Source organism: Fundulus heteroclitus, chromosome 11 (assembly GCF_011125445.2).
Source record: "Fundulus heteroclitus isolate FHET01 chromosome 11, MU-UCD_Fhet_4.1, whole genome shotgun sequence".
NCBI classification, from domain to species: domain Eukaryota; kingdom Metazoa; phylum Chordata; class Actinopteri; order Cyprinodontiformes; family Fundulidae; genus Fundulus; species Fundulus heteroclitus.
The window spans coordinates 30,247,252-30,264,753 of record NC_046371.1 but is presented as its reverse complement, the minus strand read 5'-3'; the positions used below and the strand labels follow the sequence as shown (position 1 = coordinate 30,264,753).

The following is a 17,502-nucleotide window of genomic DNA, read 5'->3' as shown; positions in this document are numbered from 1 at the left end:
ATACCAAGTGGCTGAATTGTTTGAAGAAGCAGGCCAGATCCCACTATGGAATTGTACCTACTTAAAAGTGTGAGTACGCTTAAGGAATCTTACATGGATTGAATGAGGTTGTCTCACCTATAGTGGCCCTTACATTTCTTTACCTTATCTTTTTACCAAAATATGATTATTATTGTTATCACTACTACTACTAATAATAATAATAATAATAATGCAATGTGCCTGATATTACTTTTAACCAGCCAACAATCTGTCATAAATATGTTTAAATTCATCACTGGTTCATAAGAAGCTGTAAAATAATTATACTAATGCAATTGGGCAACATGAAGAAAAAGGTGTGCTACATCCTGATTTAGTCCCATGGTTCTCAAACTCTGGTACCAGTTAATAGAGTTAAGTGCCACTGGTGGTGCTTGTGCTTTTGTTAGTGGTACAAAGAAAAACCTTTTTGGGGTAATTGCCTTTGAGGCAAAAATGTATAAATGAACAGTGATACAGCACTATTAACCACCAACACCCAAGAAGATGAATTGTTCAGATATATTGGTGCTCATATTTGCCTTATTTAAAACTCCTCCAAAGAGAAGTGAGGATGAACAAGTGTTGTTGGCTCCTTATGCTGTGTAAAATATACATCTGAAGTCAAATCTTGGATTTGTGCATTACATCAAACACAACCTAAGCATATTCCAGATCTTAATTTGAAAACCAGTGGAATTTGCTGATTAACATGCTCAGTGATCAGACTAACTACTATCGACAGTACAAGCCAAGGACAATCTATTTATAAGAATTTTGAACTTTCAATTTTCTACAGCAACTTCTTTCCTGAAGGAGCCTGTATAGTTTTGTGTGTATCTCCTGTTTAATCTTATACGCATACTATCTTTCATTATCTGTCACTCATTCTAGGTACTGTTTCTGTCACGATTTGTTCTAATGAACCCAAATATAACCACACACTGAGCTTCGTTTTAGAGAGTTTATTGAAGCAGGAGTGAGTTGGGGAAGATGAAAACCAGAGTCTTACTGAGCTGGAGCAGGTGGAAACTGAGAGCAGGAGCAGGAGGACCGGAGGGAGCTGTAGAACAGTGGGTGCTGCGCTGCTGAGACAGGAAGCCTTCAGAGCAGGTGGGGGAGTTTGTGGAACGCAGTAACTGCAGTAAATCCGGCAGCACAGCAGGGAGAGTTCTTGGAGGTGCAGGGGCGGCAGACGTGGGAAACTCAGGCAGGCAGACGTGGGAAATCATCTGACTGGCTGACAAGGGAAAGTCGAAGCTTTGACAGACATACGTGGGAAAATCTCTGTCTGACAGGCGTGGAAAGGTTCTTCTTCTTCTTCTTTTTGTTTTATGGCGGTTGGCAAACAACTTTCAGGTGCATTACCGCCACCTTCTGGACTGGAGTATGAACCAGATGTCTAATCCCTATAATCTCCCTATTAGACCTGTTTTCCTAAGAAACCTAAACACAGATTTAAAAACCACATCTCCAGAAGATTTTTGTAGCAGATCTCTAATATTTAATTTAACTTTATTCCTATTTAACTCTTCTACTAATTCCTCTCTTTCTAGATTATATTTATTACATTCCATAAAAATATGTATAACTGGGCGTGGAAAGGTTGTCGACGATCCGGCGATAAGGAGTGGAGTGGAGACTGGAGTGAGTTTATATAGGGAGGCTTGCAGGTGGAATGAGTCCAGGATGATTGAAGGTTGAACAGGTGTGGATGATTAGGCAAAGTGGAGACAGAGCTGGGCGGGAGATGGAAGGTGCTGGAAAGGCTCAGGGTGCAGCAGGCAGAATTGCACCCTGACAGTTTCCACCCACTCATATATACATGACATCAATATAATAAAACTTCTAAAATTGTACTGTGGTTTGGGTGCACCCCTGCATCAAACCTAGAAATGCAATTAACATGGGGTCAATATGCAACACGTGGAAAAATCCTTTGTGGCCACCATTTTCTATCCATTTAATACCCAGATGGGCCTCATATGTGAATGTTGGCTTGGAAGTTTTATATGCAAGTCACCCATATTGGATTTGGAGGTCAGAGTTGGTAGGAAACCTCAGATTTTCCCCAACTTCAAGGGACCGTTTTGTTACTATTTCCCACTTTAAAACTTGGACACGTGAACACCTGAGAAAAACTGGGATGCAATTCTCACATTTAAATTGAATAACTTAAACCCGCTTAAACTGGATATCTTTGATTAATCACATTGTTTTCTCTCTTTGTTTACTTCGCATAACACATTGACTTAAAGGACCAATGGTTTTGCCATTCTAAAATGTCTATATAGTGTAGCAGTACTTAGAAAATTATTATTTACTGTAACGGTACTTGGTTTTGAAGCATTTTAGCGCAACAGGTTAATCTATTTCCCCACACATGTTAGTATTAGTCTCGGGTCATATATTTTCCGAGCTGAGAAGCGGTACCTTAACGCAGCACGAGCCTGACGCTCTGAGTGCAGCAGCTGCAGCGCAGCAGCGGCGGAGGCAGCGGCAGTCAGTTGTGTTTACTTGCTTCGTCAGCGGCTGTTATCTCGTGTTCTTCACTCGCTGCTGATTGAAACCTCGGACTTTTACCTCAGACTGTGACTTATCAGCAGTTTCATCAAGCCTCCCGTGGACATTGGTCGGGGGCAAGTCGGGTTCACATTCTTTTTTTTTTTCCTCCTTTTTTTTTTTTTAGCCAACAGGAGAAGATGACGTTAAAATCCAATAAAAACGAACCTGCCCTCATACTAGAGCCGGTGAACAGCGTCCGGACAGCCCTTTCTGATCTGTACCTGGAGCAGCTCCTTCAAAACAAACCAAAGTCTGACAAGGTAAGATGTCTGCCTTATTTACTCTGTCATCGCCCCCAAATTTTATTTAGAAATGTTTACTTCCGGGTATAGCAGATTTATGGGGTGCTCGTTATTATTTAATGCAGTATTACAAATTAAATCAAATAAAAATAGTCTGTCTGAGAATAGCAGCGTTCACGGCAGCTGAGTGGGATCACCATCCCTCTGAAGAACTTGTGTCTTTTGTCTAATCAGCAGGTCTTTGTCAGCAGTCGCTGCACTTTTTCAGTCTGACAGCCTTTTTTTTTAGACTCCAGAAGACACCAGATTGTTGATTTCACTTCTGCATTTCACTCCAAAATACGTGCAAATACAGCTGACGACTGGGTAACTCTGGCCGCAATCACAGGACTGAGATTCTGCAGCTGACTAAACTGTTGCATGCCTGCTGAACGTTTCCAGTAAGCCCAAACAGGCCTGCCTCTACTCATCTGCTTTACTATTGTCACTCATGTTTTGCACCGTTTGCTACCCGATTGGGTTTTTTGTTTTGCTCGGTTCTGCGCAGCTTGTTACGCAACTTACTTTTCCCACAGCCTTGGATCAGGGATTAGTTTCAGCAATCAGGTAAAGCCAGGCTATCAGGTTGTTCATTTAATAAAGCTGCCCAGTCAACCTTGTTGTCCTTTATGTTTTTGCTTTATAAAAACTGGGGATTTGCCTAAATAAGATGTCAATAACGCAGATGGAGGGAAAAAAAACAATTCTGGGTTTTGGAAATAACCAGTCCGGGAACTGTGGGGGTCCCAGAATGTCTTTCTCTAAAACTTCAATGGTAAGTCCCGGTGAGATAGTGAGGGAATGGGGAAGAGAGGAAACTTCTTTCCTCATATCAGCAGTTTGCAGCTCCCATCTCACCGCTGTGTCCTTGTGACCGGTGCTGATTTGTTAAATCAGTGTCTCGCAGTGAGGTCACTTCGTGTTAACGCTGGAAACTGGGAAGAGGGGATGCCTGTTATTAAATAAGGAAACTCTTTATCTTAGTGTCAAGGATGTGTCCTCTTCTGCTCTGTGTATGTGAATTTTGTCAGCATTTGGCGCCCAGATGAACAGCCAGTTGTGGAGAAAGCACAGCTTCGCTTGAAGCACTCGTTCCACTATCACAAACCGTTGAAGTCACATGACTGAAGGAAAGATTGCCATCAAACAGAGCAAAGCGAGAACTGAAAGTCCTGCTTTGAACATCAACAACCCTTCAGGCTGTTGTTTGTAAGAAATTTAAATTTTTGTCTTTTTGTTTAAACTAATTTTGGTCCATATAGTGATCCCAACTGTATTTACTTCAAGATATAAACTGAAAACAGTTCCACTCTGAGCTGCAGATTAGCTAGCTAAATAGTTCCGGGATCAAAGCAGCCTCTGACAGAACTGGTCGGTCAGAGACAGATGGAGAGCTGGACAGAAAAACCCTGCCTTGACCGAAAACGTACGACTTTCAGCTTGGTTGGCCCCGACCATTGGCAGCCCAGTCGGAAACTGAAAAAGCCAATCTTTCTACGTTCAGTGAATGCACTGTGTCTAACTACTACAGCATTGTGTGGACAGCACTCTTTGGTGCGGACGCCGCTGCAGAGCAATAACCAGCATCAAGGAGTTGCTTTAATCCAACCATCCGGTAGAGATGTAAGGCTGCAAAAGAGTAAGAGAGAGCAAAACTTATAGCAGATAACAGGAAGGCTGAAGAGAGTATGGCAAAAAGGCTTTGGTCTATCATTTTGAAGTTTCAGCCTCTGTCTATCCTGGAACAGGCAGGGTTTGGAAGTGCTGGTAGATTTTTGTGAATCTAAGAATTGAGTAAATGACCATAACAATGCAACTGATTAACTGTAAACTGCTGTTTACTGTTAGTTATGCTATCCACTGTAATTGCTAATTTAAAACGATGAAGGCTATTTGACTTTTATCCATTATCATTCAGACTTTGCTTTAAAATACTGATAAAACCTTTTTTTTTTAGAAGTTCTGCTGTCTTACACTAGAAAAATATTTCCAATGATGCCAAACTCAACAAGGCTGTCTTGTTGTCCCAAATCTTCCCCTCTCAAGGCTTTTATTCCTGTATCTCTGTGCCCAAAAACTGGCCTTCGAGTTTCTACAAGGATTTCGTCAACCTTACTTATCTGTTTTTGAAAAATGGTAAACACAAATGTCTTTTTTAATGAATTTCAATATAGATACCAATGTTTTAAGCAGTTAAAGTTTCAAATCTTGAAAGTCTTGTTACTAGGGAAAGTACCAGACTAGAGTTCTCCCTGATTTTGGAGCTGGGGAACTAAGCACTAGCCATCGTCCACCTGTTGCTTTGCACTTCTGACCAGCTGGCTGCAAGACAGCTGTTGTTTTCACCATTATTAGACAAACATTCAAAACAAAAAAATGATTACATGATCCAACTTCTTTCCGTCTAAAACAAACAAAAAAACAACTGCCTATACGTGCTGCTAATAAAATAGTATAACGCTGATTATTACTGTTGTGATAATGCCATAACATTAATTCATTCTTATTTCAATTTGGACAAACTGGCTTAAGAAAAAGTACAAAACAAGAGCTGGCGAAATTTAGTGTTAGTTGTCCACTGCTTATTGCCAGGATTATTCCCCTTTTAATTACATATTAAACTAGCTAGCCTTGGCGGCTAAATAGTCAGGCTATCTGCTCAGGTGGCTAGCCTGCAGTCAGACACATCGCACATAGCTTGCCCACTGTACTTTTAAAACATTAAGACTATCTTTCAGTTTCCACACATTCACTGTTTCCACACAGCCAGTGGGCATTTCGATTGTTGCAACGGCTTTCTCTGGCATCTTATTAAAAAGCATCATGATGTTATGATGAACCGCACCGTTAAGAACCTCAGTCTACCTACCTTGACGGTTTGGAACTGGCTCCACGCTTGCTTCCTACCCGTTCACAGCTCATAGGGCCCTTGTCGACGTCCTGAGTAAGAGCAGTGCATTGGAAGGTCTTGTTGGACCAATCACACAGCTTAGTCTGAGTTAGGACATACTTTGGTTGGGTAACTTGTTTATGCTGTTCAGTTAGCGCCGGCTGCTTTGGGTGTTTTTAACCCTCGGGGGGGGGGGAAACAAAGCGAGCGCGGAGGACTTTCAGAGTTTAAGCCCTTCAGGATGTTTACTACGGCACAGAGGATGTAACTTCATCTGTTAAGCGGCGGATCCTTTCCTGCACAGTTGTGACGCAGGACGGCACCAGGCTAGTATAAATAACTGTCCCGCTGCGCTTGCAAACGGCCCCCCCTGGCTGCTCCGTACTCCGGCTCGATCAACAATGCAGGAGAACTCCTTCGCCTTCAGTTCAGGATGCGTCCAGAGGAGGCGTGGCGGAGCGATAGCGATATTTATTGGTTTATTGTAGAAGTTGGATTCAGACGATATCCGTTCTGCTGAGGTGGCGCTGATGTGCCGTTCTAATGCGGACACGTTGTGCTGACGATGCAGGAGTCCCAGGTGATCGAGTTTAGTGATTCATTTGGAAGCTTTTTGATACTGCAAAGCTCTGCTGCACTTTACACCCTTTGGGATATGCACGTGTATCTTATCTTGCATCCGGAGCTTTTTATGGGTTCCCTCAGTCGTTCCTAGAAGGATCTTAACACTGGGTGTTGATGTGGACTATCTTTATTCACTTGAGGAAATTAGAATGAAGCAGCTTTACTTGGGTGCTAAAAAAACATGAAAATACAAGATCCTGATTTTTTTTTTTTTGTCCTTTTAATTCTTCTGTCCACTCTGACTACCTGATGGTTGTAACCATGACCACATCAAGCTGGTGGGGGGAGCAGATGACAGGAGGTGCTTAATCAGGTGTTCCAACACCAGGTTAATATTCAACCATGAACACACACCGAAGCTACAAATGAAACGCAGCCGTTTGGATGCACAACTGTAATCGTTGTCGCTGTTGGGTCGGATCGTAAACACTTTAGGTTTTGGTTCATTTTTATGTCCGAGCCAACGGGAGTCCGCTAACGCGTTCTCTGTTTTCATGTCTGTATCCCAACAGGTGGCTATGCAAACCTTTGAGAACAGAGGAGCTGAGCTCTACACCAATGGCTTCGCCGGACACATGAACGGCTCAGAGCAACCCAGGATGAAAGAAGTGGCCTTTGAGAAGAATCCGTCGGAGCCGATGGTATGCTGCCGGCCTGGCAGACTGACAGCCCGCTTCCTGACTGGATGTGGATCGCTGATTCCTCCTTGTTGTCTGCGTTGCTTGTCTGCAGGGCGTCACTCTGAAGTTGAACGAAAAACAGGGGTGCACGGTGGCCAGGATATTGCACGGGGGGATGATCCACAGACACGGTGACTTTTCTCTTTAGGATGTGTGTCAAGTGACGTTGTGGGATGATTAAAGGATCCCAGTTCCTGTCAGACATGTGCATGCCCTCATCATGAATGCTAGACTACCTTTAGACTTCTGATTATACATTTAAACCATATATATTCAGGGTTGAATGATTATGCAACATACAGCTTGAGTTTTTTTCGATTTAAAAAAAAAAAAACGTGTGTGCACGGTTACATTTATAGAGGATTTCTTCTTTAACTGACAATGTCAAAATTATACACAAAGGCTCCAATATATAACCCTTTTTAAAGCCATCAACATGCTTCTGGGATAATTCCACGGGATGTCTGGCCAGTTATTGGAAATGGTATAACTTATAAGAATTGGTTGGTCTGTCAACATGGAGGCAAAGCTTAAACGTAGATCAGAAAGCTACTTTAGACCTGACATCGGGGTTAATATTGGCCTGTTTTCTTCATTCCCAAACCCGTTTTGATGTGTTTTGGGGGAACCATTAGACTTGAGTTGAAAGGAAATTTGTGAGGAAGTGTAGAAGTTATCCCAAGTTCTCTGAATGTCCCAGAACGCCTCTAACAGAGTGCTGGAACACCAAAGTCACTGGGATCTGAGAGAGTGCTCCCTATCCTATAAACTCAAAGTGCAGCTACCCGCATGGACAGGCCAGAAGCGTGCTGGAAATGATTTATGGTCACAGGCAGCAAAGAATGAGCGTTTGGGCCACATTGACATGGAGCATGTTTGGAGGAAATCCACCTTTCAGACCTCAGAGCACTTTATTGACTCTCAGGCATGGCTGTAGCAGCATCATGCTGCGGGGCCGTTTCACAGCTTATGATGCCGATGGATTCAACAAAGATTATGGAATAATGAAGACGTTCAGATGTTTCAGCCTCATCTCATATTAACAATCACCCAGTTAATATTTGGACACGACTAGATGCTCCAACTGCTGTACAACATTTAAAAAATACAAATATCGTTGAACATTACGATGATGATGTCAGTTCAGATATATGCCTTCTCTCTGCTTTCACTCATCTGGGCTTCCATCACTCTGTGACCTTTAGCATTTTGAGCAATGTCACTTGTGTCAGGGATGAGCATCTGCTGCTGGGAGACTCTGTCCACATGACTAAACATTGCATCAACATGTAAAATGTAAATTCATAACACTCAGAATATGTTGGCCAGCAGTCACTGTGGTCCAAACTGTCCTTTGCCGTATGAATGTTGCACATACTGATCTTACAATGACAATATATTCACAGTAAATTGTGCTGCCGTAACTGTGATCCAAAATCCACATGGAAATTAATAAAAAAAACAAAAACAAACAAAAAAAAACATTGGAATGAATAAAGCTGGCTAACTTCTGGAAATGCCCAGACCTCATCCTTATTAAAAATGCATGAAGTTTGCTTAAAACCAGAACTGGGCCAGGAAACTCAACTTATCTGCAACTTGCTCAGGGGGACTTTTCCAAATATTTGTCAGGCTCTACTAAATTTTTAAGCCTTGAATTTCGACCCTGTGTAGATTAGAGGAAATTCGCCATAAATACAATACAAACCTGTGTGCCCATTTTTTTAAATCTTAATCTTAAATGCATCATTAAAAGCCGAAGTTAATAAGATATTCATGTTGATGATGATTATATGTAAACCTCTGACTGGCGGTCAGAGACTTAGCAGGAATACTAAGAGCATGTTTGGATTCTTCTTTGCAGGCTCCATACACGAAGGAGACGAAATAGCAGAAATCAATGGGAAAAGCGTGACAAACCATACTGTAGATCAGCTCCAAAAAATCCTGGTGAGTTGAAAACCGGCGACTGGTTGCGCAGCTTCTCATTTCGACTCTCATCGCTTGGTTACTCAAGTCTCCAAAACTCCTCGGCCTCCCCCCGCAGAAAGAAACCAGCGGCGTAGTCACAATGAAGATCATCCCCAAGATGCAGGGTCGATCCAGAGCCTGCGAGGTATTAACGTCGGCATGCTCACCTCAGCCTTGGAATATTTGCTTCTTTTAGGAGATGAGCGTAATTCTGTTCTCTTCACCTTTTTCTTGTTTGAAATTATTTTGTTTAGGTGAAGCTTCTCTTAGTCAGTGAGCAAATCAGGTGACTATGGAATTAGCTCTCCCTGAAGGACAAATCCCAACCATTAGTTGTAGTTTTCTAATATGACCGATGATTGAAACGCACTAATAGTGGGTTTCATACTGCCATCTACTGGACACAGCATGCTATTCAGGCATCCAGCCTCCTGCAAAGAAAATGGCTGCTTTTGCTTCACAAAGCAATGAGCCAGGGCTTGTGACATGCTGCCCTCTGTTCTAATTTCAAGTGAAACTGGACGTTTTTACACGACTAAATTGTAAAAGTAATCTTTATTCATCTTTACGTCAAACTTTGGAATTGCTGTGATCAGTGATGACAACCTCACTTCCAGTTTGTAGACGATTAGTGGGTTTAGTTGGACTTTCCTTGCTTTAACGATTAAGAACATTGATGAAGTGATCCAGCACACTTCATTGTATTAAGATTTTAAGCATATAGTGGGGGGGTCTGTGTGCTGTGAAAGTGTAATGTGTCTCGCTAGATCCCAAATGCACAGCCCCATCCACACTTATTGACACCCTTGCTATAGAATGTAAAAGGTACAGCTGCACAGTGTAATTTTCTAACAATTATTTCTTGAACACTGAAGTGAATATTCTCTAATTAAAGGTCAGCCTTTTCTAAATACATCAGGGGGCGATTTTGTGATAAAAGATGACATTATTTCAAGGCTTCTTACACATCTGTAGCTGGGTTGTCAAAAATTAAAGATGATGTTGTACATTTTCAAATAAATTGGGACTCTTAAAAAAAAAAAAAAGATTGAAGTCATTTAGGTGCAGAATGATTTATTTTAGGGTTTCAGAGCCCAGAAATCCAGCTGTAATACTTCTGCTGTTTTTTAAAAGTGATCCAAATGGTTCATTGGCAAAGCTTTTCCAAGAACAGAGTATGCCCAACCAGTTATTTTTTAAGCGATGGTAGTTTATCAATCACTGTTGGGATAATATTTTTAGTTTGCACATAGTTGCAAATGTACGGAGCCCCTAAAAGGACATGGAGGAAAAAAAAAACTATTGCGAGATCTCGCAAAAGATTTTCCTACGTCAGCGAACTGGAAGTAAAACAAATGACCTGATCCACACTCATTACTGGTTAGTCACCACATAGTTGTTTTCCAACCGCCATTAAATAGAAAAAGAAGTTGTAAACAGACACAAAACAATGGAGGCGCAAACACGTTATCCATGGGAGAAGTTTATTGATTTCTATTTTAGTACTGGCCTGACATATAAAGACATTAAATCCGTACTTAGCTGCAGACATGGACTTGACATTAGTGAGAGACATTTTAAAAGATTAAAAGAAAAAGTTTTCCTACGTCGGTGAACCGGACGTAAAACAAACACACAACAGCGGAGGTGCAAAGTCAAAAGGATAAAACCATAGACATAATATAAGAGTAGACCCCGCACTGACTGTCGTGGTGCAGGAATTACGGCCGCCATCTTGGGGCGGTTGACCTGCTACCCTAACCTGCTGATTCAAGCTGAACACACTAATGATACCTCAGCACTGGGCGGCGTATTTTTGTTTAAATCGACGGACTATTGACATCAGGGCTCCAGGGCTAACTTTTCACAAGTAAGATTAAAAGATATCGTTTATATTATAATGTTATTTTTCTAAGACAGAGAGATACAGGTCTACACGTCCAAGTTTTTGTGATTTAGTCTCTCCAAACTTGCATCTACTCCGTGAAGGCATCAGACCTTTAGACATTGGTGAATAATATATTCACCAATGTGTGTATATATATATATATATATATATATATATATATATATATATATATATATATATATATATATATATATATATATATATATATATATATATGAAAACCTTTTGCGAGATCTCGCAAAAACATTGCGAAATCTCGCAATAGTTTTTTTTTCCTCCATGTCCCTTTAGGGGCTCCGTACAAAACGTTAAAAAAAAAAAAAAAACTCCTTACTGCATCAGATTGACCAGATCTGCTCTGATCCTAATCTGCAGATGTACATGAGGGCTCAGTTCGACTACGACCCTTCCAAGGACGACCTGATCCCGTGCAAAGAGGCCGGCTTAAAGTTTCAGACCGGCGACATCATTCACATCATCAACAAGCAGGATCCAAACTGGTGGCAGGGGCGAGTGGAGAAGAGCGATGTTGACTTTGCCGGACTCATACCCTCTCCAGAGCTCCAAGAATGGTAAACAACGAACGAGCCTCCTGCGGAGCGAAGGACGCACGCTGTCAAATTCCACAGATACCGGCTTGATCTGTGTGTTTTTTTTCGTTGCAGGAGGGTGGCCAGTAAAAGCAAGGCCAAACAGGGCAGTCAGTCCTGCAGCCCGTTTGGAAAGAAAAAGAAGTGCAAAGACAAATACCTAGCCAAACACAGCTCCAGTGGGTGTAGTTTTACACGTCTTCTCACTAACACTCTGTTGTGAGCCTGTCTAAACAAACCGACTCTGCTCTTGCAGTTTTTGACCAGCTGGACGTGATATCTTATGAGGAGGTAGTGAGGCTCCCTGCTTTCAACCGGAAAACTCTGGTGCTCATTGGTAAGCTTCATTGCTCTATGATGTCTTCACTGCAAAAAGGGAACTAAAAGTAAGCAACATTTTCTTAAAATTAGTATATTTTTACTTGATTTGAGAAGCTAAATAAGACTATTTGCCAATGGAATTTCTACCCCTAAAATAACATAGACATCCGGCACTTGAAATAAGATGATGGAAATGAATTGTTCTTATTTTAAGTGCAAAATACTTATTCAATTGGCAAATAGTCTGATTTACAATCTCAAATCACTGAAAAATACACTAATTTCAAGAGGATTTTACCTACTTTTAGTTCCCCTGTTGCAGTGTTTAGATGATAATTTTCAGGAACTCCATCTCCAAGTCCATGTATACAAAATAAATTTATGCCTAGAACTAAATTTCTTAACCATATTTAATATTCAAGTTAATCTTTGACTAATATGTTCCTCAGAGGTGTTATTTTGAGATTTCTGCTCTCTCCTAGGGGCACCTGGTGTTGGAAGGAGCCACATAAAAAATGCTCTTCTCACAAGATACCCCAAGAAGTTTTCCTACCCTGCACCACGTGAGTAGAAGGCTGTTTACTTGTTTTTGTTGTCCTCACTCATCTCGTCGGGCAGTTTTGCCCACGTTGACATCCTCTTTAACTTTGAATCCGCACAGACACCACCAGACCCCCGCGTAAGGACGAGGAGAACGGCGAGGAGTATTATTTCATCTCTAACGAAGACATGACCAAGTGCATCTCCAAAAACGAGCTGCTGGAGTACGGCAGCTTCCAGGGATTCATGTTCGGAACCAAGTTCGAGACCATCCACAAGATCCACGAGCAGGGCAAAGTTGCTGTGCTGGACATAGAACCACAGGTCAGCGCTCACAGTGTTTCGGACTCCTAACTTTTTAGGTCTGGCAGGTAGCCCTTGTAGATATACGCACAACAGCCTTAATGTAAAAATGGTCGTTATGGACACATGGTGACCCCAAAATGATTTGCTGCAGTTCTCCCCCTAAAATCATTCTTTTTTTCTTAATAGTGACCCCCCCCCCCATCCCCATATATACATGTGCTGAGATTAAAAGTATTGCCTTACATTTTTATTGCGAGATTATACTTGTGAAAAAAATATATGATACTTTTTGAAATCTTTTTACACACCTTTATTGGGGCTTCCAATAAATGTGGATGGCCCTGTATTACACCAATGGGGCAATTCTAACATTACAAGTTAAATTAAACTTGTACTGACAGTTCAGTACAAATAATATAAATGCAGAAAATAAACATGTATGATACTACTAAGAGATTCCTCTGGAAACCGTAATAATGGGATCAGGACTTTTAAAAATGGAAAAGACGAGCTACACAACACGGTTGCTGCTGATCTTTTCTTAGTCAGTTTAAAAATCTAAGATTGTAGTTTTTCTTCTAATAACGCTGTTTCAAACCACCTGCCTATTGAATGCTAATTCCTCTTTCAGACCCTGAAGCTTGTTCGGACTGCAGATTTTGCTCCTCTGGTGGTGTTCATCGCTCCTACCAACACAGCGACACAGGTTCGACATCTCCATGCTAAAAAAAACAAAACACACAGTGCCTTTTAAAAGTGTTTAAATTTAGTGGTCTTTTTTGCCTTTGGTCTCGCTATAACCTCAAAGGCCAATTTGGATTTTATGTGGTGCACCATCACCATTGGGTTAGGGTTAGGCTCTTGGTGTATTTTGTTTAGGTGTATCAGAGTAAAGGGAGGTTGAAGGCGCCACAAAACTTTTTAGATTTTCTTCTTGTAATGAAATGGAAAAAAAACCTCATGGGCTTCTTTTTGTTCATCTATTACAGAAACAAATAAAATGCTGTGGTTCTAACGCAACGTTTGAAAAATTGTAATGGAGAGTGAATACTTTTATAAGGCACTGTAGCTTTGTTTCGAAAACTGAGAACAATACATGAAGAACAAAACAACAACTATAATCCAGTGTTTCTTCCTTTTGATTTTCCTTTTTTCATTTTTATCATTTTTTTGTAGACGGAAAACCTTCAGATGATCCAGAAAGAGTCGGATGCCATTTTGAGCACATACGGACACTTCTTTGACGTGGTTCTCGTCAACAATGACGTGGACGAAAGCGTGAAAGGGGTGGAGGAGGCCATGGAGCAGGCCACCTCCACCCCGCAGTGGGTGCCTATATCGTGGGTCTACTAAAGGCTGTCCGACAGCAGTTTGAATCGGTTCCCGTGTGTTGAAAGGCAGTGCAATATCACTCTTTACACCAAACCTCCAAGTTAGCAGCACGTTTGATTACTTTGGATTGTTGTTTGCACACAAAAAAAAAAAAAGCAATATGTAGAAAGGATAATCTCAGAAGGGTTGGAACCTAACAAAGGGTGTTCTAAACATCTCCAGGTTTTAGGTGCTGCACACCTCCTATGAGTGCTGACGGATTATCAAATGCAAAACAGGACCTCAACTGTGGAAAAAAAAAAAGAAATGCTTTTAAATAACTAGAAATTGTCACGTGAAAACATCACGTTGAATGATCCTCTTTTCTGATCCCATTAGATTGACCCATGACATGAAGATTCTGAGACTACTTGCTTGTTCTGTCTGTGTAACTCCATATATCTACAGCACAAAACCTTCTAGTCAACCACTGACGACCTCATTGGGCTTTAGAATGGATTTTTTTCTCCATACGGTATACCTCATGGGGGTACTGTAAAAGCACTTTGCAGTTAAAATAAAATAAACCCATATATCACTCCTAACCCTGTTGAAGCTTTGTTTTTGATAATTTTCTCTTTCTCTTGTTAAACCTGCTATCAATAAATTCTGGAGACTCATCTGAAGAAAACACACATTTTGACTTTACTTTTCTGACCATTGTGTTGAGAATAATAGCAGTATGTTCTAAAAAGTGATTTAAAGCTTAAAATCCTGACAATAGCTCGTATTTCCAAGGCACTTGGAAATCTTCACATTTTATTCTAGAGTTAAAGATGAAGAACAGTTCATCATATTTGTTGTCGGTCTTCAGAAAGTGAAGAAATGAAATGGGCTGTTAAATTGTAGCGCTGTCTGTCTTTTTCTTTACAAACTCATACATTTACTGTACAGTCTGCAAAATGTGAGGATTTGGGTGTCCTGTAAAGCAGTGAACTAATAGAACCACTGTTTCTGAGAACTTCTTTACGTCTGTGATGCATGGAGTGGACCGACTTCAGGCACCTGTTAACAGCTATTCCAGCCCAGGGCAACTGGAATAAATTCCATGAGTCTCCATTATTATTATTATTATTTTCTTTTGGGGCGTCTTCACCAGAAATGCCGGGCTTGATTTAAAACCACAAGATTTCTATTGGACTAAGGTCTGGCTATTGGACCGTTCACTCCAGAATATTTAGGTTTTTTTTGGTCTGGTACCTGATAACTTACTGGTGTATTCAGGTCGGTTGTCATCTTGTTGCCACCCGTTTGTTCATACAATTCACAAACTCACTGATTAAAATCCACAATGCTGTTATTCTGAGCTTGTCCATTTTAGTTAAAGATTTGGCTCCACAGACTCCACAGCAGGCAGGCCATGACTGCTGGATCTGTTTTTCTATTACCTTACTACACCTACTAGTGCATTCTTTTCCTTATTCCAGTTTCTACACCAACTGATTGATCTGATCAGTCATGTTGCACAGCTGTATTTGCTGCCTGAGTGAGGCACTTTAAATGATCTAGATGTCATAATCACCTTCCACAATGAAGTTTCATGGGGGGGAAAAGCAGACGTAGCAATGGTTTATGTATAGTAGGATTTATTGTAAACGCGACCGATGGGAACTCATGACTTGGAAGTGTAATGTGCATTGGAAAAAGAAGTAATCTGCTTGTTAGAGATAGCCAGTGTTTTAATACTTTAATCGCAGGATTGAGGATGATTAATTATCAAACCCATAAACTAATCATCTTCCTCTGCCTCATTACAATTCCTCCCTCATCCACGGTGCTGGCAAAATAATCCCAGGTTGCACATGACCAGAGGTTTAATCTCAAGACGTTTTGATCTGAGATTGATGGTAAAATGAAAAATAAATAAATAAAAAAATCAATGTTGGATAACCTGCCATACAACTGGACTGAAAACAAAGCAATGGTGATGCTGGGGTTGCCCGTCAAGTATTTTTTGTCTTTTTTTTTTTTTTTCTACGAATGTTCATAATAAAGTTAGTTCACTTGTGTTTATAGTGTCGAGTGAGTTTTACTTGCTTTTTTTTTCTTTCAGATCATCAGACAGGAACACTGTAGAGATACAAAAACAAATGTTCTATTGTATTATTAGGCTGCAGTAGCATCAATTTTCATTTAATTTACAAAAATGTACCATTCTATCCTCCTCTCGGGTTTTACGGCATGCATTCCTACAGTAACTATCATTTTTTGTATCAATCATCTGGGTTAGTTTATGGGGGGGGGGGTGGGTACCAAAAGTTGGAGTGTTGTGGCAAATGACCATCACATGACAGTTCCTAGGGCAACGTGCCCTTTTTCTTGGAGCCACACTCAGTGACGCAAAGCTGTCCTCTGGTGCCACCATCTGGTGGAATTAAAAGAATCACCGAAACTCGCTGAACGGTGTCGTGACAAATCCCTCAAAAAGTAGTTTTCAGTGATGCTGTCCCTCTCGGGAAATAATGCGACATTAAAGATGCTCAGCGCCTGGTGACACAAGACCTCAGACGGCTAATGTCACTTTTTAATCAGATGAGCGGCTCACTGACACATTGTTATATACACATCAAAGCACTCGAAAGGCCTTCAGATGCTGTCTTGATTCATTCAATTAATTGTAAGGTTAAATGAGTGTAAAGATGTAGCATCATTTGCCAAATAAGCATCTATGACGTAATGAAAAACCACAAATATGGCATGACTGGATAATTTCCTGAAAAGCTTGTAACTTCTTGAACTGTTCAATAAATCTGGACAGTTTACACTTAAGCACAAAAGAACACCACCGGTCTGTGTTAAATCGTGACATTGGGGCTCATTAGCCAGAGAGAAGCCGGAATCTTCAACCCATTTCAGAGGTTTTTCATTTTAACCTGGCCGGATTTTTGAACACACTGCTTGGAGCATGAACTGGAAGCTGCTGGAACGGCAAAATCCCTGTCTGTAGTCAAGCTTGTTTACCATGAACATGGACTGTGACCAAGAAGAAGACCCTAGCTCCAAAGCCAGCACCTACAAGGCTGATATAAATTAGCAGCTGACCAAATGAACAAATGTTGTCTAAAGACAATAAAAGGACAAAGATTGGGCTTTTTTGGTAAAGAAGAGGTTTTCAAACCTATAAGAACTCTGTGCAAACTGCTGAGGATGGTGGTGGTGGTGGTGGCTTTAGGTTGATGGCCACTTTTGCTGCCGGTAGTACTAGTGCGTTGCACAAAGTAGCTTAAATAATGAAAATATATAGGATCATCTCCTGACTCTTCAACTGTACATCATGTCAGCAGCTAGATGCTTGAAACATGTCAATGATCCGAAACGCATGTCCCCGCTGGAGTGTGGAAGAATGAAGCAAGCTCTTACTCGAGCCCCGGCAGCTATTTAATTTTTTAATCAGAATCAAGAAGCTGGGGCCGTGTCAAAATACGAAGCAATT

General features: G+C 41.0%; 1 protein-coding gene across 1 annotated transcript; it reads left to right on the top strand.

Annotated features, from left to right (window-relative positions):
- Positions 1 to 2,484: 2,484 nt before the first annotated feature.
- On the top strand, positions 2,485 to 14,614 carry mpp1 (membrane protein, palmitoylated 1). Its single transcript, XM_012871249.3, has 12 exons — positions 2,485 to 2,846; positions 6,894 to 7,022; positions 7,114 to 7,192; positions 8,926 to 9,011; positions 9,109 to 9,177; positions 11,317 to 11,513; positions 11,607 to 11,710; positions 11,788 to 11,868; positions 12,335 to 12,415; positions 12,514 to 12,716; positions 13,330 to 13,404; positions 13,875 to 14,614. Exons 1-12 carry the CDS (start codon positions 2,724 to 2,726, stop codon positions 14,049 to 14,051), a joined length of 1,404 nt encoding a protein of 467 aa, XP_012726703.1. The 5' UTR covers positions 2,485 to 2,723; the 3' UTR covers positions 14,052 to 14,614.
- Positions 14,615 to 17,502: the final 2,888 nt, after the last annotated feature.

What these genes read in the sequence shown, in the direction of transcription:
- mpp1 (XM_012871249.3), top strand. Translation starts at nt 2,724, where the DNA reads ATGACGTTAAAATCCAATAAAAACGAACCTGCCCTCATACTAGAGCCG. An exon ending in ACAAACCAAAGTCTGACAAG is followed by an intron (nt 2,847 to 6,893) that starts GTAAGATGTCTG and finishes GTATCCCAACAG; the next exon opens with GTGGCTATGCAAACCTTTGA. An exon ending in AGAATCCGTCGGAGCCGATG is followed by an intron (nt 7,023 to 7,113) that starts GTATGCTGCCGG and finishes GCTTGTCTGCAG; the next exon opens with GGCGTCACTCTGAAGTTGAA.